This window comes from Paramisgurnus dabryanus, chromosome 23 (genome assembly GCF_030506205.2).
Source record: "Paramisgurnus dabryanus chromosome 23, PD_genome_1.1, whole genome shotgun sequence".
Lineage (NCBI taxonomy): Eukaryota > Metazoa > Chordata > Actinopteri > Cypriniformes > Cobitidae > Paramisgurnus > Paramisgurnus dabryanus.
The window spans coordinates 25,787,221-25,814,215 of record NC_133359.1 but is presented as its reverse complement, the minus strand read 5'-3'; the positions used below and the strand labels follow the sequence as shown (position 1 = coordinate 25,814,215).

The window sequence follows — 26,995 nt, the reverse complement described above, 5'->3', positions numbered from 1 at the left end:
TTAGCAATTTATAACCACCTTAGTACTCCATTTGTGAAGATGGCAGTGGACATTGAAGTTTGAATCGAAGTATTGACTCTTCCCAGATTTTTTCCAAAGATCTACTTTCCCAGAAAGGTAGTTTGCAGTTTTTATATTATTTACAGAGCATATCAAGACATTTATAAACTAAGCAGTTTAATAAATTGCCTCATGAATGTTTATTTAATGTTTAATGTTATAATAAAATCTACATTGTATAGACCAGGTTTATTCAAATAATTCGTGCAACTCATTTCATTAAATCATTCAGAAAGCACAACTTTAGATAATTGCTATATTTCTTTCTAAAAAAAACCGTTTAAAAGTTTTCTGATTAGAACAGTTAGGGATCGATTAAAGTTAAAATTCAGTTGTAAAAACAATGCAGGTAGGTCTGGGCTTTTACTGTGACACGCCACAAGGCCCGCCTTCATTTCTGCGTGTTTCCACTAGGTCCTGTAGGCAGCTGTAAAGTCCTGTTCACCTCCCCATTTTTCTCACACTCTGTTTATCAGATTGAAATCATGTCAGGAAGAGGAAAAGGCGGTAAAGGACTCGGCAAAGGAGGCGCTAAGCGTCATCGCAAGGTTTTGCGTGATAACATCCAGGGAATCACCAAACCCGCCATCCGTCGTCTCGCTCGCCGTGGTGGTGTTAAGCGTATCTCCGGTCTGATCTATGAGGAGACCCGCGGTGTGTTGAAGGTGTTTTTGGAGAACGTTATTCGTGACGCCGTCACCTACACTGAACACGCCAAGAGAAAGACCGTCACCGCCATGGATGTCGTCTATGCTCTGAAACGACAGGGTCGCACTCTGTACGGGTTCGGAGGTTAAACGTGTGAAGTTCTACGCAAACCCAAACGGCTCTTTTAAGAGCCACCCACATTATCACATTAATAGACGAAATCTAGACAGTATTGTAGTTTTTCTAAATGTTTCTTTACAATATGACGATTATTTGGTTATAACTAGTTTTTATTTACATGTACACTTCAAGTAGGAAGTTAACATTAAGAACTCAAAATTTATTTACACAACAAATTTGTTTTTACCAATGTTAGTATGTACTGCTTAAGAGATTACATAATTAGAGATATTGCTTGTATTTGTCAAATGAACCAATTTCCTCAAACTAAAAACGTACTACATTTGCGCATCATATTAGAAAAGAAACAATTATATTTCAAAGAAGTTGTATTTTCAAAATGAGCGGGAAAGTTCAACCACACTACAATGTATGGGTGTACTAAATTCAAACATTAAACTATGGGTGGAGCTACCATTTTAGCAACTTTGATTGGTTCTCTTACGTATTTACTACTCCAATGAAATCCATTCGTGTTGTTTGTCAAATGAAGACACCCAATCAGCACTGTGAGTTTGTAGTCTTAGAAAATTAGCATGAACAGAGAATAAATATTTCTTCACCAGCGTAGGTAGTTACACACTCTGTTGTTCTGTCTTGAGGAATCATGCCTGAGCCAGCGAAGTCCGCACCTAAGAAGGGGTCCAAGAAGGCCGTTACTAAAACCGCTGTAAAGGGCGGTAAGAAGCGCAAGAGGTCCAGGAAGGAGAGCTATGCTATCTACGTCTACAAGGTCCTGAAGCAGGTTCATCCTGACACCGGGATTTCCTCTAAGGCAATGGGGATCATGAACTCTTTCGTCAATGATATTTTCGAGCGTATCGCCGGTGAGTCCTCTCGTCTCGCTCACTACAACAAGCGCTCCACCATCACATCGAGAGAGATCCAGACCGCCGTGCGTCTGCTGCTGCCCGGTGAACTCGCCAAACACGCCGTGTCTGAGGGAACAAAGGCCGTCACAAAGTACACCAGCTCCAAATAAAGTTTCGGTCCAGCTTTCAACACCCAAAGGCTCTTTTAAGAGCCACCCACTTTATCAGATAAATGAGCTTCCAGTTTGGTTTAATTGATTTTAAAGCAATTCTTACCGTTTTTATTCAGAATTGAACAATGGGTTGCTGTGACTTCTTACAGAGATCGTGAGACTCGTTGGGTAACATTTCAATAGTGTGCTAATAATACAAAGGATCTTTAATCAATTTTTGGTAACGTATGTAAAAAGGTAGATCTCACTGTTACAGGATCAAAATAAGTTGAGAATAGTGATTAATGCTTTATGTTTTTAAAGCTACACTGTGTACTTTTTTGAGTTTATTATTATCAAAAAAGCATGTGTTCTTTCAAAAATATGTGCTCCTCCATATGTAATTATTTGCACATACTAATCAAAGTATTCTCGTAAGTGTAGAATTTACTATTTATAATGCATACGGGCGAGTCGCTCGACTGGCTGAATCCATGTTGCACCTCCATCTTTGAAATACATTCGCCGAAGAGATTCACGACTGCCCCGGCAGATTTAAAAGCCTGTTGAAGATGGAGGAGCACATAAAAATGAGTCGCCAAGGAAGCGAAAAAAGAGAATTAAAACGACAACGCGACAAGAGAAACATCAAGACCAAAGTGAATATTGGAGTGTGTTTTCCGAGATTGAAAGAGCTCATGAGGCTCAAGGATTTTAAAAGTTGCCAGCTTTCTTCTCGACAGGTAACGTAATTCAGACGATTAGTGTAAATCTATACAGTATATGGTGTTCAAATTCTTTTATTCTTTTAAGTTTTATAGTTGCTTGGCTTAGTATAGCATGGTTTTACACAACACTTGAACAACTTATAGGATATGTGTAGGCTACGTTGTAACATGAATCTGTGTGCTAAGACAGATCCCAGGCGAAGGACAGTTGTGTAAATGGTAGTTAATTTTCATTGCTTTTGCTAGGGCTGGGCGATAACTCGCCTGCGATTCTCATGTATCTCATCAGTAAAGCCGGTTCCTTGATTAGTAGTAAATCGCCATCACCTACTTTTAGACGGAGCGGCATTTACTAAACAGGGGTCCGTTTCACAAAAGCATAGTTGCGTCGTGGTGCTAGGTGTGTATTTTAAAATTTTAAATGCATGTGTCAATGACATATTTTTATATATAACCTTACTACGATATATGCCTGTTGTTTTTACAGGGGATGGCAGAAATGATTCACCAGGGCATTGTGCCCAGTACTGCAGCTACACTAAAATGGAGCTTGACACCAAGGAAATAATTCATGTAGCCACAATAGACAAGCGGCAGCCACCGTGGAACTCCAACATAATGGAGAAGGAGGCATTTATCCAGACTGTAGACAAGCTTTCCAAACAGATAAAGCTGGTGGAGATCTGCACAGATGCACATATCCAGATTGGAGCCTTATGAGTAAGTGCTCCTCTGTTAATATGATTGAATAGTAATATTGCAAAAAAAGATGTTTTGAAATGCGATGATTTCCAAATTCACAGACCCAGACAAAGGCAAATACAAGGACCTTGGGATTCATCACAGTCTGGACATGTGGCACGGTGCCAAGAATCTGGCCAAGAAACTTGCTGCTGTAAGTGCAATGACTGGGTCACGTTACTCTATACAGCTCCTCTAAATAGACTATACATTAGGTGTGTTTTCACAATTTATTTCTTGGACATTAAATGTCTTCTTGCCAAATACAAATGTTCTTGAGATGTACATTTAAAGGCACTATTGAAAATCATGTTCTTGTTGTTATTATTGTTGTTGTTATTATTATTAAAGGTGCAGTGTGTACATTTTAGCGGCTTCTAGTGGTGAGGTTGAAAATTGCAACCAACGGCTCAGTCCAATGCTCACCCCTCACTTTTGAAACGCACAGCCGCCACCAGAAAAGTAAACAAAGTTTGTCCATTAAGGGCTTCTGTAGAAACATGGCAGCACAAAATGGCAACTTCCATGTAGGGGAACGCTCGGTGTATGTAGATAAAAACATCTTATTCTAAGGTAATAAAAACATAACGCTTCATTATAAAAAGGTCTTTATACACCCCTGATAATATAGTTTTGTATATATTTTGCATTTCGGTCAAGAGATCCTTCTAAAAATTACACACTGCGCCTTTAAATACAACATGTAAAACTTCAGTTTCAGAGACTCATTGGAATCATTGGCTATAGTCTACTATTGGGATGAAATATGCTTTTTCTTAGCTCTTCATGGACTATTTTTGAAAAGGAATACCTCAGTATTTTGTTTTTATTTCCCAAAGGCAGCGAAGGTGAAAGGACAGTCCATTCTCCTACACTGGTTGAAGGACATCGTCAACCATTTTTGGTGGTGTTGCAAGACTGCTGATACCAAAGAGCAGTTTCTTGGAAGCATGATGTACTGTGGTGACCTTTTTCAGTATTACATTTTAATTTTATATATTGTCTTTTTTTTGCACAGGCACTTTGGATTGGCATTTGTCACCATGTCTGCAACGTTCACACATGGCAAATGGGAAGCTGCCAACACAGCGATCTGGGAGAAGTTCTTGGGAAGCAGTGGATCCAGAGAGATTCCAAGTCTCACAAAGCATTAGTGGACATCGTTTTCAACAAGCGTTGGCTGAAGGATGTCCATAAATATCAGACCAACAAGTACTACATCTGAGGGCAAACAAATGTAAGTTTATTACATGCAGTCTTGTCTTGTAAAGTAAACCCACAGGCACACAGTGGTCTGGGATTGATATGTGCTCACAAGTTTGTCAGTTGTTTTAATGAGTAATAAATTGACCTCTAATAATTTACCTTTGTGCCATTACAGTTTCCGAAGACTTTACAACAAACATGCAAGACAGTACAGCTTGTATGCCCTGAAATCTGAGAAAACATATGAATACATATCAGAACTGCAGAGAAAATTTTTAAACAAGAGACTCACAAGTGGAGTTGGGATACCTCGAAGGAGAAGCCTTCGGCCCAACGACCCAAGACTTCTTGGTGTTGTCCCCCCTATACCTGCACCCCTATCAGAGCTGTTGCGGACACAAGTTAGCAGAGGCCTTGGTATGTGATGCACATATGCATGCTTTTATTGTACCTTATTGCCTTTGCCTGTAACTCAGTCTAGGCAGCACTATACAAATTAATAACAATATATAAAATGGTGTTTATGTCTAATGACTCTGCATGTTTTCCACAGGATCCGCTTTCCAGGAGACTGCAAGTTTACAATGATCCCTATTGCTGGTCAATGTTGCTTCAAAGGCACCATTAAAAAAGGTTTCATGTGTAAATTGGTGTAAATTTCATAATTTCTGTAAATAAATGTATACTGTAAATAATATTTGACCATGTTTCTGTAATTTGGTGTTTCAAAATGGTAAATTACTACATTTCCTTTTTTTAATATATAAGTTTGTGGATGTAATGCATAAGAAATACAGCATGAACAGTGTCTCATCAATTATAAAAAAATATTTTTATTAAAGATCAATGATGGAAAATTATTTAAATAAAATTTAAATAGCAACAGACAGTACAAAAACACTAATAATACAAAACTACTTACAATAACACAACATAGGAAACTAAATTCCAGGGATGAACCCGGTGTACTGTCCCTGAGGGTCAGGGAATTTGTCCCTGATTTTTTAAACACACCAACTTGGAATCACTCTTCTATTACCCTGCCATAGAGACCCAGAAAATGAAATGTCTGTAGGCTGCATATCTGAATTCTCTATTATCATCACCTGGCCTAATGCTGTGATGTCCTCCCTGTACTGCCTGTGAATCCGGAGAAAACCTTCATCTAGGCAATACGGTGTGAAGTGAGGCAGAAGGCTCATGCATGTGGCTGGGTTTTGTCCACGGCATTTTCTCTCCCGATCGGTTGGCATGTCTCTGCAGTGTGTACAGGTACACCAAGACATCCCTGTCACAGGTGGGGGGACGCCATGTCTGCGCTGATACATAATCAATTAATGCATCAAACACCAGACCTGGCTTTCTCTGTAGCAACTGTGTGGTGAGGTCCATGTGCTCTCGCAGGCTCATTCCATCCACAAGTCTCTAAAGAAATAAAATACAATACATATGATCAGATAGGCTTTTTAGGTAGCAAAGTATTAATAGTACTTATGTAAGTTTTAAGCTTTTTACACAAAATGATGAAGAATACTGTGTGTATTTTACAATGAAAAGTTGAAAATGTTGTTGCGTGACATTTAGACCATAACGTGATCATATGTGTCGTGATTTCCCGGGCAGACAACTTACATCACGCAGTCGACTGGCAACAGCTATAAATTGCTACATATAAACGATGGAGATACTAACAGGTTAGCTAAATCCATTTTTTAACAATTGTCTATTTTTTAAGGTGTAACCGTAGCTACTAATTGACGCAAAGCGAATGTAACGTGCCTGATGTAGCTACAGAGCTAATTTCAGTAATTCTTCTTCTTTTGTGGGTTTACTGGTGGATTGCAAACCAACTGTAAAGGTGCATAGCGCCACCTGCTGTACTGGAGGAAGCCATATTAATCTTGACATGAAACAGCCGCAGTAGGAGTTGAAATGAGATCGGAATGGGGGGGGGGCTAGAAAGTTTTGTTCAGTTGGTAACTTGTAATATAGAATTTCGCCGCTAGATGGGAGTAGAATTTACACAGTGTAGCTTTAATGCATTGTTATTTCATTGAGGCATGAATTTTCTGATTGTTTTCAGGAGCGTTGTCAAATCTACAACATCAGCACTGATTTTAATCCTCTGCGGTCTAACCCAGCAAACATTTGGACATTAGATGGCCGTTAAAAATACATCCCTTCGTCACGTCCCGTCACGGTTGAAAAATATATCCAAAATGATAGTTGAGCGGACGTCATCTGGCTGTGAACTCCACATCTTTTTTGCACGTCCCTGTACGTCTAAATGCGCAGTCTTCTGGATGTTTAAATGTGTTGCTGCATAGTTTAAATGTATATTTAAGGGCCATTTCACCGGTAGAAACATTCATCTTAATTGAAAGTGGGTCATATTTGTAGTTGAAACGTAAACTACATTTAGAATTTAGTGCCTATTTGACTGAGAAAAGACAGAACATGACTTTAGGGTGCATTTGTATGGAAAACTACAACTCCCACAATGCACCACAATGCAAAGCTCTGCAAGCCACTCCCACTAATCCAGAACTCCACTCGGTTTATCCCTGCCGGCTTTAGCTGTCGCTTTTAATTTAGGATTCTAGAATATGTACCCAGGACGCCGCTGTCCATATACAAAGCTTGGGTGGTTGGTTCACCACACAAACTAATTGTGTCGTAGGAGCAGGCTTCACTCAGTTTCTTGTTTATTTTTGAGAGTGCTTGGCCAAACGTGTAAGTAATCACAAAGAAGAAAATGCCACACCCTGCACACAAACGCGTCCACCTCACAATATGTATACTGCACAGGTGCGCCGGCTCAGCGCCTGTGCAAGTGAGCCGAAACGCTTCTGTGAAACAAAAACGCCCGTATGCGAAGAACCTCTCTTCCCGGGACCATTCACCAAACAAACGTCCATATCCTGATCTGATGCAGAAATTTCGTACAGCAGGAGCACAGAGAGAGTACAGGTACTACTAGTCCGTCCAAGCTCGAGCCAGTCCGGGCTTCTCTACGCAGCCGAAGCCCAGGCTCCAGCCTACTCCTCGGGCTTCTGTTCCTCCATCTGCCTCAGTTCTTTGCTGTATTGTGGCTTATAAAGGTGCCACAAACAGCGGATTAGAGCATCACGCTTGCGAAATCACCCTCCATATCATATCCATTACCTTCCGCTATTATTGTAACATGAAGTCTGTCTCGCTCCACATCGTCTGTTAGCTTAGCTTAGCATAAAGATGGCATTCTTGTAAGCCCCACCCACTGATCTAAAAGGTCTGTGGTGTGAGTGGGTCCCACCCATAGCCCCCCCACCCCCGGAAAAAATGAGGAATGAGTGTTTGTAGTCTTACACCATCAACCAAGATATAGCACTTCCTTCTTTCAATGATGTAAAAATCTTAATTTTGCATCATTGAAAGAAGGCAGTGCAATCCTGAAATCTGTATTTCTCCCATCTCAGAGGAAACTGAGGGATTGATGAACGACCATTCAAAAACATGACTGGGCTTCTAACGTTTCAAAGCTTAGTGCAAATTGGTGAAGTGTCCCTTTAAGCCCGCATATAAAATAATCACACACCCATTGTGTAACATTGTGAAAAGCAATCAATTGTCTTAAGGTTTAACACAACTTCACAAAGGTTCAAAATCGATCCAGTCAGACCTGAACGTCCATAAAATGTTTTAATCACGTACAAGAACACATTACTTGTGGACATAAGCAAATAAGAAGCATGTTCTGATTAAGCACTTTTTTAACAAGTTAAGATCTGTTAACCAAACTAAAATAGCAATTACCAAATAAGGAATTATTACATAAAGGGGTAATACTTTACAATAAGGTCTCATTTGTTAAGATTAGTTAATGTATTAGCATGAACTAACCATGAGCAGTACATTTGTTACTGTATTTATTAAACTTTGTTATAATAAAAATACAGCTGTTCATGTTAGTTCACAGTGCATTACCTAATGTTACAAGAATTGAATAATGTATTAGTAAATGTTTAAATTAACATTAACAAAGGTAAAAAAAAAATGCTTTATAAATGCAGTTCATTATTATTTCTAATGTTAGCTAATGAACCTTTTTGTAAAGTGTTCAACCAAAAAAATGAAAATTCTGTCATTTACCCTCATGTTTTAAACCTGTATATCTTTCTATGTTCTGCAGAACACAAAGATATTTAGAAGAATGTTTGTAACAAAGCAGATCTCACAACCCATTAACTACCATTGTAGGAAAAAAGAATATTTTGTTAATGGTTAATGGGAGGCGAGATCTGCTTCGTTGCTCAGCTTAAATGATCTCAAATGCTTTAAAATGGCAACAAAAACCCAAAGCACATGGAAGAAAACAAGCAACTACAGTTAATACAGATTGAAGAATAGTCAGGATGGCCAAGATTCAGCCTTTCATCACCTCTAGACAGATCAATCAAAGATGATCTAAAATGATCTGTAAGTACAGTGACAGTCAGAAGACATCTGATCGAAGCTAAGCCCCCGTAAAGCACCAATATTGTTGAAAAAAAAAGGTATGAGCAGAATCGCATCAAAACATCAACTGACCCAAAGAAACATGGCGTAACATTTTATGGCCTGATGAGAATAAAATTTTTATTTCCGGGTCAAGTGGTTATCAACAAAACCTCAGGTGACTCTCGGGTAAGACAGTTAAACATGGTGGTGCAAAAATCATGGTATTGGGATGTTTTTCATATAACCGTTTTTGGGCCTATTTATCGTATAGAAGGGAACATGGATCAGTTTGAATACATCTGAATACCTAAAGAGATTATGTTGCCCTTTGCCGAAGAGGAAATGCCCCTAAAATGGGTGTTTCAAACCCAAACTCACAAGCAAGGAGGCAAAATCTGGGTCCAGACAAAAAGGATTGAGGCTATGGAGTGGCCAGCTGAATCCCCTGTTCTCTACCCGTTGAAAACTTGTGGGGTGACATTTTTCTGACCTAAAAAATTACAGGAACTGTGGATCTTGGGTTGAAATGCCTGTTTCTGGGTGCCAGAAGTTGGTTGACTTGATTTGACACAGATGTGCAGCAGTTATCATACAACAATTGTGGTTATGCAACGTAATATTAATAATTAAGTAGTTTTAAGTGAAGTTAAATCTTAAGACATTTCTTCAGTTTTAAGTGTCTACACTTAAAACTGTTTAAGTGTAGACACTTAATATTCATTTTATTTGCTTCCCTTTAAAAGAACAGGATAGACTTGTAAATTATGTTAATTTATGTTAAGTAAATGTGCCCAAGAATACACACACAAATCTCCAAAATGTTTAAACAGTAAATAACTATTATTATTTTAATGTCAGCATTGAAAGAAACATGCATCAACTTTAAAAATAGGATGTCATGTGCAATGACATATGCACTGCCTTCACTCCCAACATAAGCAAGATTACCTCACATACGAAGACAGTAATGAACTAAGGTACGAAACCAGCCAATTAGAGCTCAGCCTCAGGTCACATGTTTTTACTCTTTTTATTGACCTACATAGACACTCGTTTGGGGTGCGCCCCAGACACACAAACATGACGCACCCACAACAAACTCAGTTTTTTTTTTATAAATGATAACATGACTAACATTGAACTAATATAACTAAACGATTTTATTTTGTATTGCATTATTTATTCAACTTTTTTGTAACATGTTAAAATAGTTTTCTTCTCTCGCCATCTTTGGGGGGGGGCACGCCCCAGTGCCCCCTGACCAGCCGCCACTTGTCAACTCTACAATCCTCACTTGAGAGCCGTTTAACAAAATTTGAAGACATGGAATGCTTTCAGGTGGACTGGTGTATTGGTGAAGAGCAGTCTGCCCCTGCCTGAAGTTAATTTGAAATAATCCTGAGTTGCTACTTATAGTCAACTGAATGCTTACTGAAGGTCTGTTGATACGTTGGTTAGCAGTGGCGGCTCGTAACTGCTCATCCGAGGGTCGCTAATTCAAAATATGTGTTCGGAGTGTCTCCTGTGTTGCTAGTGTTTTCAAAATATGTGTTTGTTGCGTCATGTGAACCATGTGCATCACGTGTTTTGTCAAAATAAGTGCCTGCTGCACATGAGTCAAAACCGTTTATGATAAAAGAGACGCTCACGTTCACAAAATACACACAAGACACTCACTTAACACTAAACTCTGATTACGCATGAGATTATGCAAGTATCTGGCAAATGCGAACATCTCTTTTATCATAAACCTTTTAGACGCCTCTGCAGCAGGCACTTATTTTGACAAGACACATGATGCCCATAGGTTCACCTGACTTGCCGAATACATATTTTGAAATTACAAACCACAGACATGATGGGCTACATACATGTTGTGACAAACTTCGCTTCGAGCACCCTCAAAAAAAAGTCACCGGTCGCCACTGCTCAATGATAAAACATGCTCAGTGAGTTTTGCTTTGAAATAAATGATAACTACATTTAAAATTACTTTGTATTATTGGATTATTTAGAAATGAAAATAACATTGGAACAAACCGAATTAAACAACATTGAGGGGGTAATTTTTTTCAAGAATTTGATCATTATCTATATTTTAGATCAAAATGTATGCAGAGTTGAGGAGTGACTAGTTACATGTAATGAAATTATGTTATTAAATTACAGATTTCACTTTCTTGTCCTTAAAGGCATTTTTTTTATGTAGACAGCAGTATACATACATATATAGCAACACACAAATTGTATTTAGTTGTATTACTGAGTTAAAATGTGTATTTTAATTAGTTACTAATCAAATTAAAAGGAAATTGCTTTGCTTTGATAAAGTAATCCAAATAAAGTAATCCAAACCACATTTATAATGGGTAACTTATAGCAGGAAGCAATTACATTTAACCTTCCTAACAATGAATGTCTGTGAGATTCTTTCTGTTGTGTGACAGGAATTTCTTTGAATTGCCATGAATTTAATTCCACTTCCTGTCATTCCAATTCCAATTCAACTTCCTGTAGGGTGGAGTCAATTCAAATTCAAATTCATGAATTGAATGGAGGCCAATTCTGAAATTCTGAATTGTGCACAAGCCTGGTGTAAATGATCTAACCTGTTAACACGAACATAGCATCTATTTACAAATGTATGGTCCGAGCAGTGCCATTAAGTAGAGGCGGGGACTAAGGTAAGGAATCACATAAGGAAATCACTGTGACAGGTAAAACTTTTATATGCTATTATGATGCTCAAAGATGAGTTTTAACTTGGTGACTACAGGGTGACTTTAAAACACAACAATGTCCCAGTAGACAGCAAAAAGTTATTTCTTCAAGCAGAGAAGTCAACTCTATATAGATTTCCTAAAACCAGAAGTGTCTGCTTTAAACCACACTTAAAAATATTTTGAATTATGATGGCACTACTTTTTACTATTTTTATATTTACTGTTTTATATTTATAGTTATCAGTGAAGGGGAAATGTTTAAATGCATATGTTTGTGGTTTGCAAACTGGTGGACTTTTCATTAATCTTAATTTCACTGTTCTGTCACTGTGAATATAATAGCAAATGTGTATTATAAAATAAATTCAAACATTTAAATTAAATTACAATTATATAATATATTATATATCATTTAAATAAAAAAAATCTGGGGTTGCGCATTGCATGACAAACACAAATGACAGGAAGCATGGATGGCGCGTGTGCTTCGAGAAGTTCAGAATAACAGCAATTTGTAAGACTTTACATATCCTTCAACGATGTTCACTTAATTTAAGTAATTTTCCAAGTGTGTGTTAAAAACAGTGAAGACACTTTTAGTCTTTCACAAACTGTTTGGAAGAAAAAACACATGAAAATCATACGCGGCTTTATCTTGTGGCTGACGCTGGTTGTGGATTTGATCTAAAGATGCTAAAATAAACTTTGAATCGTCTTGTTTTTTAGTTTCAATGTTTAGCTCTGGACCTCTGCTCTGTGTCTACGTTGTTTCCATCGTGCCAAAGTGTTTTATCACTGCGGTTTTGTTGTAAATGTTAGAGGAGAAAACACACACATCAGCTCGTGGAGGAGCACAGACACTGAGTCGGAGAGGTTGAGTCTATACGGTTCTCATGTGGTGAATAAAAGCGCCGCGCGCTCTGCTGCTCTTCATTAACTGATCTTTTGTTTACTGTGTGAAAAAACATTCGCGTAAAGAAATGGCTGAAACCGCTCCAGCTGCTGCCGTCCCACCGGCCAAAGCACCCAAGAAGAAATCCGCTGCCAAAGCCAAGAAAACGGGACCAAGTGTGGGTGACCTCATCGTCAAAGCTGTCTCGGCTTCCAAGGAGAGGAACGGCGTCTCTCTCGCCGCCCTGAAGAAAGCGCTCGCCGCCGGTGGCTACGACGTGGAAAAGAAAAACGCCCGCGTCAAGATCGCCATCAAGAACCTGGTGACTAAAGGCACTCTGGTCCAGACTAAAGGGACCGGCGCTTCCGGGTCTTTTAAACTGAACAAGCAGCAAGCAGAGACCAAGAAGAAACCTGCGAAGAAAGCCGCTCCTAAAGCAAAGAAGCCCGCCGCTGCCAAGAAGCCCAAGACTGCAGCGACAAAGAAGACCGCCGCTAAGAAATCACCCAAGAAAGCGAAGAAACCAGCTGCCAGCGCCGCTAAAAAGGCAACAAAGAGCCCCAAGAAAGCAAAGAAGCCAGCGGCTCCTAAGAAAGCAGCGAAGAGCCCCAAAAAAGCAAAGGCTGCTAAACCCAAGACGACAAAGCCCAAAGCAGCTAAGCCTAAAAAGACAGCGCCCAAAAAGAAGTAAATCCACTTTACAAAATTATTTTAATAAAAAGGCTCTTTTAAGAGCCACCCATCAGTTCACTAAAGAGCAGTGTTTCAGGTTTATCTGTGACTTTGGACCAAAAGCGCAAAATATATTTTAATACTTATGGCACATTGTTTGCTCAAAGCATATTCATTAAAACAAGAAAATAGCACAACAATAAACATTAAGGTGGAATTAAAGGTGGTGGGTGATGGATTATTACTAAATATAATAAAATTGACTTTGAAATATGAACATTTGAAGTATATAAATGTTCATTTCAACCAGAGGCAGTTTAAATAAAAGCAGTGTACAGATAAGAGCTGCAGTTTGCGAATGTGTGACTCATGAATAAATTTTATATAAACATAAGCTGATGTGTGTCTGTCTTCTTCCTGTAAAATCTGCATCTGATCTGCTTCTGTAGGGCTGTGAAACTGTGACATGAACTTTAAGATTTTGTCGTTTATTTGTCATATACTCATTTATCTGTAATACAAACAATATCAGTAAAGGAAGGCAGAAGAAAGGGTGGGTGTTGTTATTTGGAGGGAAGTTCAGTGATTGGTTTAAACTTTCCGCAGACTCTAACCAATCGGCGAGTGGCAAGCGTTCTTAAATACTGAAAACAGCAGCGCGCCAAGCTTCATAATCTGTGTCTTTAATCGCAAAAGCAGCGAATTCTTCAGACGAAAATGAGCGGCAGAGGCAAAACCGGTGGTAAAACCAGAGCGAAGGCTAAGACTCGTTCATCCAGAGCCGGGCTTCAGTTTCCCGTCGGCCGTGTTCACAGACTTCTTCGCAAGGGTAACTATGCAGAGCGCGTTGGTGCTGGAGCTCCAGTTTATCTCGCCGCTGTGCTCGAGTATCTTACTGCTGAGATCCTGGAGTTGGCCGGAAACGCCGCTCGTGACAACAAGAAGACTCGCATCATTCCCCGCCATTTACAGCTGGCAGTGCGTAACGACGAGGAGTTGAACAAACTCTTGGGTCGCGTGACCATCGCTCAGGGCGGTGTGTTGCCCAACATTCAGGCTGTGTTGCTGCCAAAGAAGACCGAGAAACCCGCTAAGGCGAAGTAAACTATCCGGTTCTCCAGAACTAAACAAAAGGCTCTTTTAAGAGCCACCCACTTGAGCTATAAAAGAGTTATCTTTGTACTTGAACTGTTTATGCACAGTGGACCCTTTTGACATTTAATTTTATAAATGGTTTCACTGTAATGTCTTTATTTAACAGGGTACTAAACTGAAGTTAATAGCTTGTAGTACTGTCTTCAGAATATTTAAGGCTCCGAATTGCCCACAACATTAATGCTTCTAAGATTCACATACATTGATAGAACATGACGTAAAACAAATTATTAACGTCAAATTATACCTATATTATAACTACTCTACTATCGTCCGGTGATGGCCTCTTTGGATGCTGTCGTACTTGTGATGTCTTAATATTTTTTAATGCTCTTTATATAAAATTGTTTCCTTACAATTAATCTTTACATTAAGTTAATATTTTACCATTCTAATACATTTGTATGACATGACAATACAGCTTTGAGAACTGCTTTTAAACGGGAGTATTTCAAGCGGGAAACACCGCCTGTTTGAAAAGTTAAATTGCACCGCCATTGGCCAGCTGTCTACTCTGACGTCACGCATTAGCCAATCATATATCAGTACACCATCGCCACCCTCTGAGCTCATGATCGACTTGTCTTTAAAAGCAGCCTGCAGAGAAACGCTGTGTATTTCTGCGTCGAAAGTCAAAGAGTTTCTTTGTAATCATGGCAAGAACAAAGCAGACCGCTCGTAAATCCACCGGAGGCAAAGCGCCCAGGAAGCAGCTCGCTACTAAAGCTGCCCGTAAGAGCGCCCCAGCTACTGGCGGTGTGAAGAAGCCTCATCGTTATAGGCCCGGTACCGTAGCGCTGAGAGAAATCCGCCGCTACCAGAAGTCCACTGAGCTGTTGATCCGTAAGCTGCCTTTCCAACGTCTGGTGAGAGAAATCGCCCAGGACTTCAAGACTGATCTGCGCTTCCAGAGCTCTGCCGTCATGGCCCTGCAGGAGTCCAGCGAAGCTTATTTGGTCGGCCTGTTTGAGGACACAAATCTGTGCGCCATCCACGCCAAGAGGGTCACCATCATGCCCAAAGACATCCAGCTGGCCCGCCGCATTCGGGGAGAGCGCGCTTAAACTCAACGTCACCCGCATCAACACAAAGGCTCTTTTAAGAGCCTCCACAATTCCACTGAATGAGAATTTCCCAGTGAAAAGTTTCTTGTATTATTTTAAGGACTTGTTCAAATTGTTAATACATTTTTTTCTATCAAAACGCGTAGTGAAAGGATGAACAATTTCAAATTGTCTTTTTAAGACGGGCTTGGGACGTGATAATGGGCATTTTGCTGAACATCTAGGGGCGGTTTTCCGGCAGGGATTAGACTAGTCCTAGACAAAAGTAAATGTAAGAGCTGTCCAAACTGAAAACCACTTGCATTGACATATCTTAAAATGCATCAATACCATTTGTTTTGCCTCAAAATGCACACAAGTAATGTTTTTTATGAAGGCATGTTCGCTCAAAAATGTTATATTTCATAATTAATCCAAGGCCTAGTCCTGTTATAAAATAATCCCTGTCTGGGAAACCACCCCCTAATTTTACAGAGCACACTTATAATAATTCGCTGTTTACGGCTTCACTGTTTAAAATGTCGTACCTTGTGGAGTGGTTTACCGGACATGGATTATCTTAAAACAGGACTATACTTTAGTTTAATTAGGAAATATAACTATTTATAGGCATAACCACATTACTTGTTTACATTTTGAGGCAAAACAAAGGGCAATGATGTATTTTAAGATATGTCAATGCAAGTTGTTTTCAGTTTGGACAGCTCTTACATTTATTTTTGTCTAGGAGTAATGTTAGTCTAATCCCTGTCCGTGAAACCGCCCCCATAAATGCTCATACATTTTTACAAAGAACATTGCTTTACATGAATAAAACCTGCACTTAAATCACCGTTTATTGAAAGAATGCCTCTTTATTTCACTCATTACTTTATTATCACACATTTAACTTTCAGCAAATAGAGCTGTGTGCTTTGTGTAGTTTACAATATTAACTTTTTAAAAAGATGAATATGTGAACAGATTGATAAAAGTTCAAATCCAGCTTCAATAATACAATAATACAACGGAGGGCGCTCGCGGCTACAAGCGCCGCCTTTATTTCTTGTGTGTTTCCACTAGGTCCTGTAGGCAACTGTAAAGTCCTGCTTCCCTGCTCGTTTGTTTTACTGTGCGTCAGATTGAAATCATGTCAGGAAGAGGTAAAGGTGGTAAAGGACTCGGCAAAGGAGGCGCTAAGCGTCATCGCAAGGTCTTGCGTGATAACATCCAGGGAATCACCAAACCCGCCATCCGGCGTCTCGCTCGTCGTGGTGGTGTCAAGCGTATCTCCGGTCTGATCTATGAGGAGACCCGCGGTGTGTTGAAGGTGTTTTTGGAGAACGTTATTCGTGATGCCGTTACCTACACTGAACACGCCAAGAGAAAGACCGTCACCGCCATGGATGTCGTCTATGCTCTGAAGCGTCAGGGTCGCACTCTGTACGGTTTCGGAGGTTAAATGATTAAATCACGCAAACTCAAACGGCTCTTTTAAGAGCCACCCATATTATCACATTAAGAGACGAAATCTATGCAGTAATGCAGTGTTGTGTTTCTGTAAATAGTGTTTGAACTCTGCGAAATCAAGCAATAAACGACATAAGTGGTCTCGTAACGCTTTGCTTTAATTTTTAGAGTTTTTACGTATATAAAAATGTGTAAATAAACATAAAAAAAAATTCATGCCAGTTTATCAAATGAGCATCTGGCTTGGTTTGTTTTAATTGTTAATGTTATTGTTTTATTCAGAAGATTTATTGAACATTGAAAACTCAATGTTCTTAATGTTAGTATTGCTTTTACGTGCTTGCGTAAGTAGAGATTCTGCTCATATTCGTTTAATAAACTTTTTTTTCTTCTGCCAAATAAATAACTAAAGAGTGCCTTAAATTTGCGTTTTCAATTACCAAAGGAAACTATATTTCAGAGAAATTGTATTTTAAAAAGAGCGGGAAAGTAAAACCGCAATAAAATCCATGGGTGCATTAAATTCAAACATTAGGCTATGGGTGGGGCTGCCGTTTTAGCCACTTTGATTGGCTCTCTGACGTCTTAGGCATACCAATGAAATCCATTCATGGTGTTTGTCCAATGAAGACACCCAATCAGCACAGTGAGCCTGTAGTCTTAGAAAATTAGCATGGACAGAGAATAAATACTTCTTCACCAAAGCAGATGCTTACACGCTCTGTTGTTCTGTCTTGAAAAATCATGCCTGAGCCAGCGAAGTCCGCACCTAAGAAGGGGTCCAAGAAGGCCGTTACTAAAACCGCCGTCAAGGGCGGTAAGAAGCGCAAGAGGTCCAGGAAGGAGAGCTATGCTATCTACGTCTACAAGGTCCTGAAGCAGGTTCATCCCGACACCGGGATTTCCTCTAAGGCCATGGGCATCATGAACTCTTTCGTCAATGATATTTTCGAGCGTATCGCCGGTGAGTCCTCTCGTCTCGCTCACTACAACAAGCGCTCCACCATCACATCGAGAGAGATCCAGACCGCCGTGCGTCTGCTGCTGCCTGGTGAACTCGCCAAACACGCCGTGTCTGAGGGAACAAAGGCTGTCACCAAGTACACCAGCTCCAAATAAAGCTTCAGTCCAGCTTTTCAACACCCAAAGGCTCTTTTAAGAGCCACCCACTTCATCAGATAAATGAGCATCCAGTTTTGTTTAAAGAGTTAAAGCAAGTTCTCTTGCTTTGGTTTAAATGTTTCTTTATTAAGGTTACAGTTTCTGCTTATCTCAAACATGTAGGTAAATGTGTATTCTGAGTCGTAAAATATATCAAAAGCAGTGACAGAATGTCTTTTTACTGTGTTTTTGTTAGGTTAGCACATCTATCAGAATTGTCACATGTCCTGCTCTTCCTCATACTCTTCATCTGCCTCTCAGACTGTTTCCAATCCACACAATCTAAAAAAAATCAATAGAAAAAGTGTGTACAATTTTGAGTTGTTGTATTTGCTTGATGAAAACTGTTGTACTTTTGTTCAACTTTTGCCTGTGTTTAGCATTTGTAAACAAGTTCATTGCCGTGTAAAATGTGTGTTTTAGGGAGAAGTTTGTTTCGAGTTTTGCAAAAAGAGCGCATGATTGGACATATATGGGTTTAGGGCCACTATGAATTTGGTTAAAAGATTGGGGTTAAGTTTTTAAGCAATTCAGAAAAACTGTAAAAAAATAGAATTTTGTTATTATGACCTAAGTAAATAAGTCTAGTTTCAAGACAAATAATATACAATTTAAGTGAAATCAACCAAAATTATCTTCCAATTGGGTGAGAAATTTTTTTTTGAAAAAAGATTTCGTTTATCTTAAACACTTAATTCAAGTAAAATTTTCTCACCCCATTGACAGATAAATTTTTGCTACGGTTACTCACATAACCCGAAAGTTACCTCAGTTTTTGGAACCAAAAGCAGAGGTTATCCGCTTATTTGAGTAAGTAACATAACCTGCTTTCTGGAATACACCCATGGGTTTGAGTTCACAGCACCATGTAAACAAAGTTTATATCATTCCATAAAGGTCATGACCATAATGCTCTTTATTCCTCATAAATGTGCTTACAAAATTAAAATAAAATAAATATTACATGATCTTCGAAGCATCATCCATTCGCTGGGTATTATTGCTTTGTCTCCCAAAATCTTTTATTTTGACATCCTTATCTAAAATAACATTTCATGCATATATATGTATACATAATTTTGCTGCGGAAATATGATTGTTTTAAATCTATGAGCTCAAGGCAGTGAGGAAACAAGATTCAAGAGCAAAACAAAGTGAAATAGTGCTGATCCATTGCTTACAGGTTTTTTTTTTAGTTCCTAACAAGCATTGTTCAATACCGAAACCACATTTTCAAATCTCTTCATCTGTGCTACCAGCATGAATGTTGGCCACACTGAAAAAATGATTTTCTTACTTAGTATTTTTGTCTTGTTTTCAGTTGCAAATATTTATGGCTGTCTATTTCTGTCTTAGAAAATCTATGTTTTCTTAAAAATACTTTGTTAATAACAATTTATTGATGTCCATTATTAATATATCGCCAAATATCTCAAACAAATTTGTTCACAATTGATATAATAATAATAATAATAATAAGACTAAGGTGAGTCTTACAAAGAACTATCAAACATTAATGACTTGTAAATGGTTTCACAGTATATTTAGAATTATAACCCATGATGTAGTTCCAAATATGAAAATATATAAAAAAATAACAAACTGATTTTACTGTTTCAGATGTCCTTGTTTGTATTTACAAGGGAACATGGATCAGACTGAATACAACAGAATACAGAAGAGATTATGTTGCCCTTTTTATAGAAGAGGAAATTACCCTAAAATGGGCATTTCAAATATTAGTCATTCAATTGTTTAAATTGAAGTTAAATCTTAAGAAATTCCTTCAGTTTGATGTGTTTTAAGAGAAAAATGACTTGATCAATTTTTTTTACTATTTTTATTTGGAATTGAATGTGTAATGCTTTCAATACATTTGAAACAAGGAAATAAAATCTACTATTACACTGTTATTTTATAACACAACTGTATATCAGACATTAGTGGTCACCAACACTATCGCTTTCTTTCGCTGTATGACAGCGGGTCATTTTAACATACACTGTAAAAAAAGCTGGATGCCAGTAACTGAATGAAGAAGAAAGAGACCGAAAATGTTTCATGTTCATTTTACTTTCTACAGTAAATCTACAGTAAATTACAGGCAACCAGCTGCCAGTAATCCTGTCATTTCTACAAAACAAATTTACAGTGTAGGAGGTTGCACCTTAATAGTGCACTTATTGACACCAACTATTAGCACAAACTACTGTAAACACTATGGGGGTGATTTCCCAGACAGGGATTAGCTTAAAGGACTAGGCCTTAGTTTAATTAGGAAATATGACTAGTTTTAGCAAAAAGCCTTACTAAAAACATTAGTTGTGTGCATTTTGAGGCAAAACAAAGGGCCTGATGGATTTTAAGATATGTCAGTGCAAGTTGTGTTGTTTTTTTTTAGTTTGGACAGCTCTAACATTAATTTTAGTCTAGGATTAGTCTAATCCCTGTCCAGGAAACCACTCCCAAATACATGTTAAAAACAAATTGGTATAGAATTACATGCGCTACTTGAGTCTCGTGCTCTTCCCACTTACGTCACGTGAAATAAAGCAGTCAGGCTTGGAAGTCAGTGATTACGGTCAAAACTAATTGTGACAATTCTGAAAGCTATGCCGACTTAATCAGCAAAAAAACACTTTGGCATCGCTTTGTTTAACTTTTTTTGTTGAAACTCAATGTGACATTTCTTACCACAAACATGTATAAAGCAAGAACTGTACATCCCTAATACTGGAAGTTAAACCAAAAATAGCACCTCAATTCTCAAAAAAAAGAAAAAGAAAGGATGCTCATTTATCTGATAAAGTGGGTGGCTCTTAAAAGAGCCTTTGGGTGTTGAAAAGCTGGAAGCTTTATTTGGAGCTGGTGTACTTGGTGACGGCCTTTGTTCCCTCAGACACGGCGTGTTTGGCGAGTTCACCGGGCAGCAGCAGACGCACGGCGGTCTGGATCTCTCTCGATGTGATGGTGGAGCGCTTGTTGTAGTGAGCGAGACGAGAGGACTCACCGGCGATACGCTCGAAAATATCATTGACGAAAGAGTTCATGATGCCCATGGCCTTAGAAGAAATCCCGGTGTCAGGATGAACCTGCTTCAGGACCTTGTAGACGTAGATAGCATAGCTCTCCTTCCTGGACCTCTTGCGCTTCTTACCACCCTTGACGGCGGTTTTAGTAACGGCCTTCTTGGACCCCTTCTTAGGTGCGGACTTCGCTGGCTCAGGCATGATTGCTCAAGTCAGAACAACACAATGTGTAAGGATTTGCTCTGGTGAAGAAGAATTTATACTCTGTATATGCTAATTTTCTAAGACTACAGGCTCACGGTGCTGATTGGGTGTCTTCATTGGACAAACACCATGAATGGATTTCATTGGTGTGGCTAAGACGTCAAAGAGCCAATCAAAGTGGCTAAAACGGTAGCCCCACCCACAGCCTAATGTTTGAATTTAATGCACCCATGCGTTTTATTGCGGTTTTACTTTCCCGCTCTTTTTTAAATACAATTTCTTTGAAATATAGTTTATTTGGAAGTAGCTAGGAAGCGGACGTTTAAGGCACTCTTTAGTTTATTTAGCGGAAAAGTGTTTATTAAACGAATACAAGCACGATTTCTAGTTATGTAAACACTTGAAGTATAAAGAGCACTGCTAAGCAATTTTATCCTATTTAAGATGTGACGTTTGTTATCCCTTATGTTAGAAGCCTATTTTGTGAAACTTTGGTGAACACATAAAAACTGAAGAAAATTAATATACGTGCAAGTACACACTTTAAGTTCTGATTTAGATTACATTTGAATTACCAGCGCATTGAGATTGCCGCCAAATTAACAATTGCTGACCTAGTTATACTGAGGCGGTATATACACATGACGTGTTCGATATGAAATACTTTACACAAAAACAGTAATGAGTAGATAGTTTATTGTCCTGTAAACAGGAATTTTTTTTCGCAAACTGTCATACAGTACACGCAGCTAGTACAAACATATATACACAAAAACAACAACAATACACAAGATGGTGAATGTTCAGCTTTGTAACTTATTGAGGATTGAGATCGCCGATGGTACAAAGCTCTTCTTGAAACGAGGCCTTCACCATGTCAGAGTTCTATAACCTGCGGCCGGAGGGCAGTACATTTCGTCTCTTAATGTGATAATGTGGGTGGCTCTTAAAAGAGCCGTTTGGGTTTGAGTAGAATTTCAGGCGTTTAACCTCCAAAACCGTATAGAGTGCGACCCTGACGCTTCAGAGCATAGACGACATCCATGGCGGTGACGGTCTTTCTCTTGGCGTGTTCAGTGTAGGTGACGGCGTCACGAATAACGTTCTCCAAAAACACCTTCAACACACCGCGGGTCTCCTCATAGATCAGGCCGGAGATACGCTTGACACCACCACGACGAGCGAGACGCCGGATGGCGGGTTTGGTGATTCCCTGGATGTTATCACGCAAAACCTTGCGATGACGCTTAGCACCTCCTTTGCCGAGCCCTTTACCGCCTTTGCCTCTTCCTGACATGATTTCAGTCTGCAAAACAGTGAATGAGAGAAATGGGGTTGTGAGACATGACTTTACAGTTGTCTACAGGACCTAGTGGAAACACAGAGAAATGAAGGCGGCGCTTTGTGACGTATCACAGTGGAGGCCTACATACATTTTTTTTACAGCTGAATTTTAACTTTCATCGATTATTAAATGATCTGATCAGAAATATTAAATTAAAGTTAATATTGCTTATTTTAGAAAATCTTGACTTAGTGATTATTAAATGAAATGAGTGGGATGCATTCTTTTAAGAATCTTGCTTATGTAGATGTAAATGTTTTTTATCGTTTTGCCTATAAAACATTAAATAAACATTTATAGGATACAATATTATAAACTTAGACATAAGCACCTGCTTATAAAATTGTGTGCTGTGCTTCTGCCATTATTTTCTGATCTTTAAGATTTTCAAATTTCATTTTTAACTCTATAACAAATTCCGAGATGACCAGAAATTGATTTTTTACGAATTATGAATATGTTGATGTCCGTATATTGAGAAACGGCAATTGTTTCTCTGCAGGGTGTTTTTAAAGACAAGTCGAACATGAGCTCAGAGGGTGGCGACGGTGTACTGGCATATGATTGGCTAATGCGTGACGTCAGAGTAGACAGCTGGCCAATGGCTGTGCGTCTCCTGTTTTCGAACAAGCCTTGTTTTCCGCTCGAAATCCTTCGTTCACATTAAAGCGGCGATTCGAGCAGGTTTAATGCATCAAAGAATTATAATAATTCAATATTAAATACCTAACCGTTCTGCGGAGGTAAAACAACAAATATATTAATACAAAACCGCTAGACAAAATAAAGACTTCACCCGTATAACGGCAACCACCGAACGATTTTATTCGTTGACGTTAATCATTGTATTGTCATGTGCCCGCACTGTACTTTGTAGACCCCCAAAACTAAAAAAAAATAATTTCAGTATGAACCCATGTTAAAGACTAACATTAAAATAAAATCAATAACTGAAATGTAATATTCACGCTCATGATCTTAGGAGTTAGATTTTACAATGAAATTCAGACAATTTAAATCTTTTCTCTCAAGTGGTGCACAAACGAACAGAGACCAAATGTCAATTTCACTCCTTTACAGCTCAAGTGGGTGGCTCTTAAAAGAGCCGTTTTTTAATTCTGGAGAAACCGAGGTTTACTTTGCTTTAGCGGGCTTCTCGGTCTTCTTGGGCAGCAACACAGCCTGAATGTTGGGCAACACACCGCCCTGAGCGATGGTCACGCGCCCCAAGAGTTTGTTCAACTCCTCGTCGTTACGCACTGCCAGCTGTAAATGGCGGGGAATGATGCGAGTCTTCTTGTTGTCACGAGCGGCGTTTCCGGCCAACTCCAGGATCTCAGCAGTAAGATACTCGAGCACAGCGGCGAGATAAACTGGAGCTCCGGCACCAACGCGCTCTGCATAGTTACCCTTGCGAAGAAGTCTGTGAACACGGCCGACGGGAAACTGAAGTCCGGCTCTGGATGAACGAGTCTTAGCCTTCGCTCTGGTTTTGCCCCCGGTTTTGCCTCTGCCGCTCATTTTCGTCTGAAGAATTTAATGTGTTACCTGGTTAAAAGATACAGATAAAGTAAATGACTGTGCTGCTGTTCTCAGTATTTACGCATCCTTGCCACTCGCCGATTGGTTAGAGTCTGTGGAAAGTTTAAACCAATCACTGAACTTCCCTCCATAAGACAACGCCCACCTCTTTCTTCTCTTTTGTCTTGTTTTACTGATGTTGTTTGTATTACATATTAATTAATATGACAAATAAACGACAAAATCTCATGTCACAGTTTCACAGCCCTAAAGAAGCAGATCAGATGCAGATGTTATAGACCAATTTAGAGTAGACGTCACAGTTACGTCACTGCAAGCTGCGCGCGCAATGCGGTTGCAGAAAAACAGTGGAAATGAATTAGACACGAGTGAAAAGAGCAAGATAACTCACTGGAAAATGTCCGGTTGTGCTGTTAAGTGTCAGAATAAGAATGCCAAAAAAGATGGCTTTCATTTTTATAGAATACCATCGTCAAAGACATCATTTGAAGATAAACGTAGGTGTTTATGATTACAATAAGCCCTTAAACGGACAGAATGGAGCAAGGAAATCATCTGGAAATCTTTTAATAATAAGAAAATAAGTAGAGAAGATGTCCGGTGTTCTGTCGAAGTCTGTTCTCTCCATGTGTTTCTTATAGCGTTTTTATCATGTTACAATTATAATTTATTAAGGAAGAAATAATAAAAAAACAGGAAAATTATGAAATATTTAATAAACGCTATTATATATAATACATGATAGTATTGCTTTTACATGTACTTTAGCGATTCAGACTGTAAAAATATTTGATTTAGCAAAAAAGAACAATACATATACATTACATACATGCATATCAGTAGCCAAGCCATTTAAACTTTTTATCTATCTAAAAAAATAAACGTAATGTGATTAAAACGCTATAAGAAACATTGCACTAAAGGGAAACATAAAGGAATCAGACTTCGACAGAACACCGGATCCATAAAAATCACGGTTTAATGCTAAAACACTTCACAACCCTACTGCGGAGCAGTCACTTTCTGCAACCAGTTTGGCTCCGCCCACAAAAAACGTCATCTCTGTTTGCAAACACGAAATTGGTCTATTGGGAGAAAAAAAAAAAACATCAGCTGTTACTTCAAATATTCATATTTTAAAATCAATTTCATAATGTAAATAATCTATTATATTTAGTACTTTATCCATCACCCAGCACCTTATTTTATTTCCACCATAGTGTTTGTCATTAAGTTATTTTGTTGTTTTATCGTGCCAATAAAGTACCATTACATGAATTAACCCTTTGATGCAAAAGTGACCCGACAATGACCTGTATTCATTTCCTATACAATTTCACGTCAGAGTGTTTCTTTGCTGAATCTTTAAAATAAATGTATTTTGTCCTTTAATATGTCAGTTATTGTTTTAATATCTTGCTTTTTATTTTCACAAATCATTATATTTATTTGTCTTTGGATAAAAGTGTCAGCTAAATTAATAAGTAAGTTTATTTTTTACTTTTATAAAAACAGTGTTTTGTATTTCTACATCAGTTTTTCATAGATGGGTCAGAAATTACCCATATTAGAAATCTTTAATATAGGTACAAACATATTTACTTTAATAAACTATTCACCTGCTACACATTTCACAACCCAGCATTGCTGTTTTTATATTTGAAGTAATTCTTACATGTTTTAAAGCAGGAAATTTTTAATATTTTGTTAAAGATAACTGGACATCTGTTACTAGTTAGAAAGGGGAGCATTTTTTTTGTCATAAATCATGGCTATTGGTCATCCTTTACATCTGTTAGCGTTCCTGAAAAGTAACAGTTTTGGAAATACGACTTTTCTGTCCAACAGTGATGATGCATAAGTATATATTTAAACTGTTTGATGTACATGAATTGGTTGCAGAGAGGCTGCATGATGAACAGGATGAGAAAGATGAGAAAAAAATCTGACGCTTATTAGCGATACCTGGGGATCCTTTGCTTTGTACATTTTGTTTCTCTCTATTTCCTGACACATTTAACTCACCCTGTCTCAATCTGTCCCCTAGCTCCAGAGGTGGTGAATCAGTGTATCGTGTATGCAGGATCAGGCACTGGAAGGACTCACTTCAAATTTGGACACTGTTCACTTATTTTCAACTGACATGGCTGCTTAAATGTGTTGTGATCATTCACAGCTATTATTCATCAACAACAGGCAAAACCAGCATCTCTCTGCCTTCATTTTTAAATACGTGTTAAAGTATATTATGAAAACACTTTCATTATTCATATCCTTGCATAAATTTGAAGGAATATTACATTTAAATATTAAGTAGATTGTGGTCCCTTCCTGTCTAGCGAAGTATGTTTATATTGAAGGGGCAATGGACCTGTCGATTTTGTTTTATACTGTTGTCTGAGGTCTACTTATGATGTTCGTGTAGTTTTTACATTCAAAAAATTCAAAAGCAATAAGTAATAGGCTATTTTGTAACATGGTTTTGATGCTATCCAGAGCTTTGTTTGAAGGGGCGGGCCGCATTGAAGACCTGGACGTTATTGCCCACTGCTATGATTGGACGGCTTCATTCCCCGTCATTACATGTGGGGAAATGTTTTAAAAACATTAATGTGTAAAAATAGCAGCCGAATACATATATGTTTGAGCCACAAAAGATTCTGGGTGCTAAAGATGATACACATAAATGACAATACGTATAGTAAAGTAGAAACAAAACTTTAAACTCGACGTGACTAAAGTACCGTAAACAA

At 38.5% G+C, this 26,995-nt stretch overlaps 7 protein-coding genes across 7 annotated transcripts; 4 read left to right on the top strand and 3 right to left on the bottom strand.

The window, feature by feature from the left end:
- The first annotated feature begins 403 nt into the window (after positions 1–403).
- On the top strand, positions 404–857 carry LOC135780947 (histone H4). Its single transcript, XM_065291275.2, has 2 exons — positions 404–409; positions 537–857. The coding sequence occupies exons 1-2, from the start codon at positions 404–406 to the stop codon at positions 855–857; spliced, it is 327 nt and encodes a 108-aa protein (XP_065147347.2).
- Positions 858–1,485: 628 nt separating this feature from the next.
- Positions 1,486–2,425, top strand: LOC135780945 (histone H2B-like). The gene has a single exon (XM_065291272.2). The coding sequence runs from the start codon at positions 1,496–1,498 to the stop codon at positions 1,868–1,870; it is 375 nt and encodes a 124-aa protein (XP_065147344.1). The 5' UTR covers positions 1,486–1,495; the 3' UTR covers positions 1,871–2,425.
- Positions 2,426–12,709: 10,284 nt separating this feature from the next.
- LOC135780935 (uncharacterized) lies at positions 12,710–18,971 on the top strand. Its single transcript, XM_065291261.1, has 2 exons — positions 12,710–13,294; positions 17,715–18,971. Exons 1-2 carry the CDS (start codon positions 12,710–12,712, stop codon positions 18,078–18,080), a joined length of 951 nt encoding a protein of 316 aa, XP_065147333.1. The 3' UTR covers positions 18,081–18,971.
- Positions 14,011–14,425, top strand: LOC141281495 (histone H2A-like). Its single transcript, XM_073813294.1, has one exon. The coding sequence runs from the start codon at positions 14,011–14,013 to the stop codon at positions 14,395–14,397; it is 387 nt and encodes a 128-aa protein (XP_073669395.1). The 3' UTR covers positions 14,398–14,425.
- Positions 18,972–20,914: 1,943 nt separating the features above from the next.
- LOC135780943 (histone H2B-like) lies at positions 20,915–21,354 on the bottom strand. Its single transcript, XM_065291270.2, has one exon. The coding sequence runs from the start codon at positions 21,350–21,352 to the stop codon at positions 20,978–20,980; it is 375 nt and encodes a 124-aa protein (XP_065147342.1). The 5' UTR covers positions 21,353–21,354; the 3' UTR covers positions 20,915–20,977.
- A 986-nt stretch (positions 21,355–22,340) lies between these two features.
- Positions 22,341–22,652, bottom strand: LOC135780948 (histone H4). Its single transcript, XM_065291276.2, has one exon. It carries the CDS (start codon positions 22,650–22,652, stop codon positions 22,341–22,343), a length of 312 nt encoding a protein of 103 aa, XP_065147348.1.
- A 1,090-nt stretch (positions 22,653–23,742) lies between these two features.
- Positions 23,743–24,221, bottom strand: LOC135781718 (histone H2A-like). Its single transcript, XM_065292313.2, has one exon. The coding sequence runs from the start codon at positions 24,219–24,221 to the stop codon at positions 23,835–23,837; it is 387 nt and encodes a 128-aa protein (XP_065148385.1). The 3' UTR covers positions 23,743–23,834.
- Positions 24,222–26,995: the final 2,774 nt, after the last annotated feature.